At 59.4% G+C, this 2,016-nt stretch overlaps 1 protein-coding gene across 1 annotated transcript; it reads right to left on the bottom strand.

Moving 5' to 3' along the window:
• Positions 1–675: 675 nt before the first annotated feature.
• HAPSTR2 (HUWE1 associated protein modifying stress responses 2) lies at positions 676–1,497 on the bottom strand (the record flags this gene model as incomplete). Its single annotated transcript, XM_080910812.1, has 1 exon — positions 676–1,497. One exon carries the CDS (start codon positions 1,495–1,497, stop codon positions 676–678), a length of 822 nt encoding a protein of 273 aa, XP_080766938.1.
• Between the last annotated feature and the right edge of the window lie 519 nt (positions 1,498–2,016).

The following is a 2,016-nucleotide window of genomic DNA, read 5'->3' as shown; positions in this document are numbered from 1 at the left end:
CACCAAGGCCACCACCATGTTATTTGGATTCCTTTTCTTAGTGAGCACTGACCTAGCCCATAACTTATTACTAACCCATCACTATGGCACCTACTCCCATAACCATTACCCAAAGCAACTCTTTCCAAAGCAAATAACAACCGAAACGATATTAAGTCCATGGTTTCTTTCCAGAAATTGGATGCATGGTATAGTGGGGTAAACCCAGATGCCTAATCTTATATTTTTGTACAATGTACATGAATTGGCAAAAACTATCAAAGCAAACAACTTAAGCAAAAAGAATAAATTTTTCCATAAACAAATAAATATTTATGTATTTTCCCTTTAAAATTTTAAAATAAGGTCACATTTATTCATTCATGAACATTTATTGAGCACCAACAACTGTACTAGGTGCTAAGAAACAACCACTTGGACAAGATAAACCAGGTTCCCAACCTCACTGGATATGCTTTGTCTTAAAGTTTAAATGATCTTGCTAACTGTGTGATATCTGATGTTCTGTAAAGAGTTTTAGTTTTGGAAAGTCAGAGTCATGGGACGCCTTTTCTGGAATACTTAAAAAAATCCTTTTGTAAACTTTATAGAAATTTTAACTTAGAGAAGGAAGACCAGCATTCTCTGGTATACCAAGGAGTAAGTTGGTGGGTGGTGGGCAACCAAGGAGGCAGTTTAGATCATTCGGTTGCGCTTGTGTGATGGAGAGTCTGTAGAGCCATCACCAAATTGGACCGAGGTGCGCTTACGGACTCCCCCACTGTCCAGACGGAGAGCTAGTTCTTCTGAGCTCAGGAGATTCGGGTCATCTTCGAACAAAGTACTTTTCCTACGCCCACTGCTGGTGACACCTCCATCTTGAGACGAGGAACCTGGAGCACCGGATCGCACGCTGATGCTTGCCATGGCGCCACTGAGGCCATGGAGGGCAATGGCCTCGTGGAAGGGCTGCAGGTCGACGTCCACAGGTGTGCCGGACTCAGTGGGGGCAGCTTGAGCGGAGGCGGTCGTGGGTGGCCTGGGGGACGTCCGGGAGGTGCGTGGCGCCGGGGGCGTGGGGGGCACTTTGCCACAGAGGAAGCTTATGAGGTCTTCCCGGCGAATGACACTTCTCCCCTTCTTCACCCACTCCAGCACGTCCCTCACGCGGCGCTGGTAACCGACCCGGACGCCCAGTTCGAAACTTCGCTGGTAGGCATCGCCGCTCTCCTTGTAGAGGCTGGTCACGGCCATGGCCGCGTTCTGGAAGGGGTCCCACAGCGACAGTCCTGGCTGCTGGCACCCGGAGTCTTTGTAGAGCTGGGCCACGGCCGTGGCTGAGAGCTGGAAAAGGTGCCAGAGCCGCTGGCGCTCGAGCTTGAGCCCCGCCGCCGCCTCCTCCGGCAGCTCCGGGGACAGCTGCTCCGCCTGCTCCACCTCGGCCAGGCACTGACGCTCCCACTTGGAGAGCCAGGGCCCCGCCACCTCGGCCTCACGCTCCTTCGCCTGCTCCTCCATCCCTGTCCCCCGCCTCCAGGCCGCGCGCCCTCCTCCGCCGCGGTCCCGGCCGCGACCCTGCCCTCCGCTCCTCCGCCTCCACCTCAGCCTCCGGGGCCGCGTCCGCCTCCGCCGCCGCTCACCTCAGGCTCGTGGCCGCCCCTCCGCCCTCCGCGCCCGCCCGCCCGCCGCCACCTTCTCGGGCGCCGCTGGGCGGCCGACCGGACCCGGGAGCCGAGAGGAGACTCCAACTGCTCCGCCGAGCGAGCGAAGCTCGGGCACCCAGGTCCCCGCCCCGCCCCGCCCCGCTGGCCCGGCCCCCGGCGGCCGTCCCTCGGGCCGGCCCGAACTCCAGCACCGCCGGCGCCCCAGCGCTCCGCTTCCGGGCTCGCGTCTCGCCCGCCGTCCGCTCGCTGGCGCGCCACGGCCTCCCCGCCTCCGCGGGCCAGGCCCGAGCCGGCCGCTCCGCCCCAGCACCCGCCAGCGCCCAGCCTGCGGCGCCCAGGGCTCCGAGAGGCTCGCTGCTGAGCTCCCTCCACC

The sequence above is a fragment of the Micromys minutus genome (genome assembly GCF_963924665.1).
Source record: "Micromys minutus genome assembly, chromosome: X".
In the NCBI taxonomy this organism is placed as follows: domain Eukaryota; kingdom Metazoa; phylum Chordata; class Mammalia; order Rodentia; family Muridae; genus Micromys; species Micromys minutus.
Note: the sequence above shows the minus strand (reverse complement) of the source record. Positions and strands in the feature narration are given on the sequence as shown.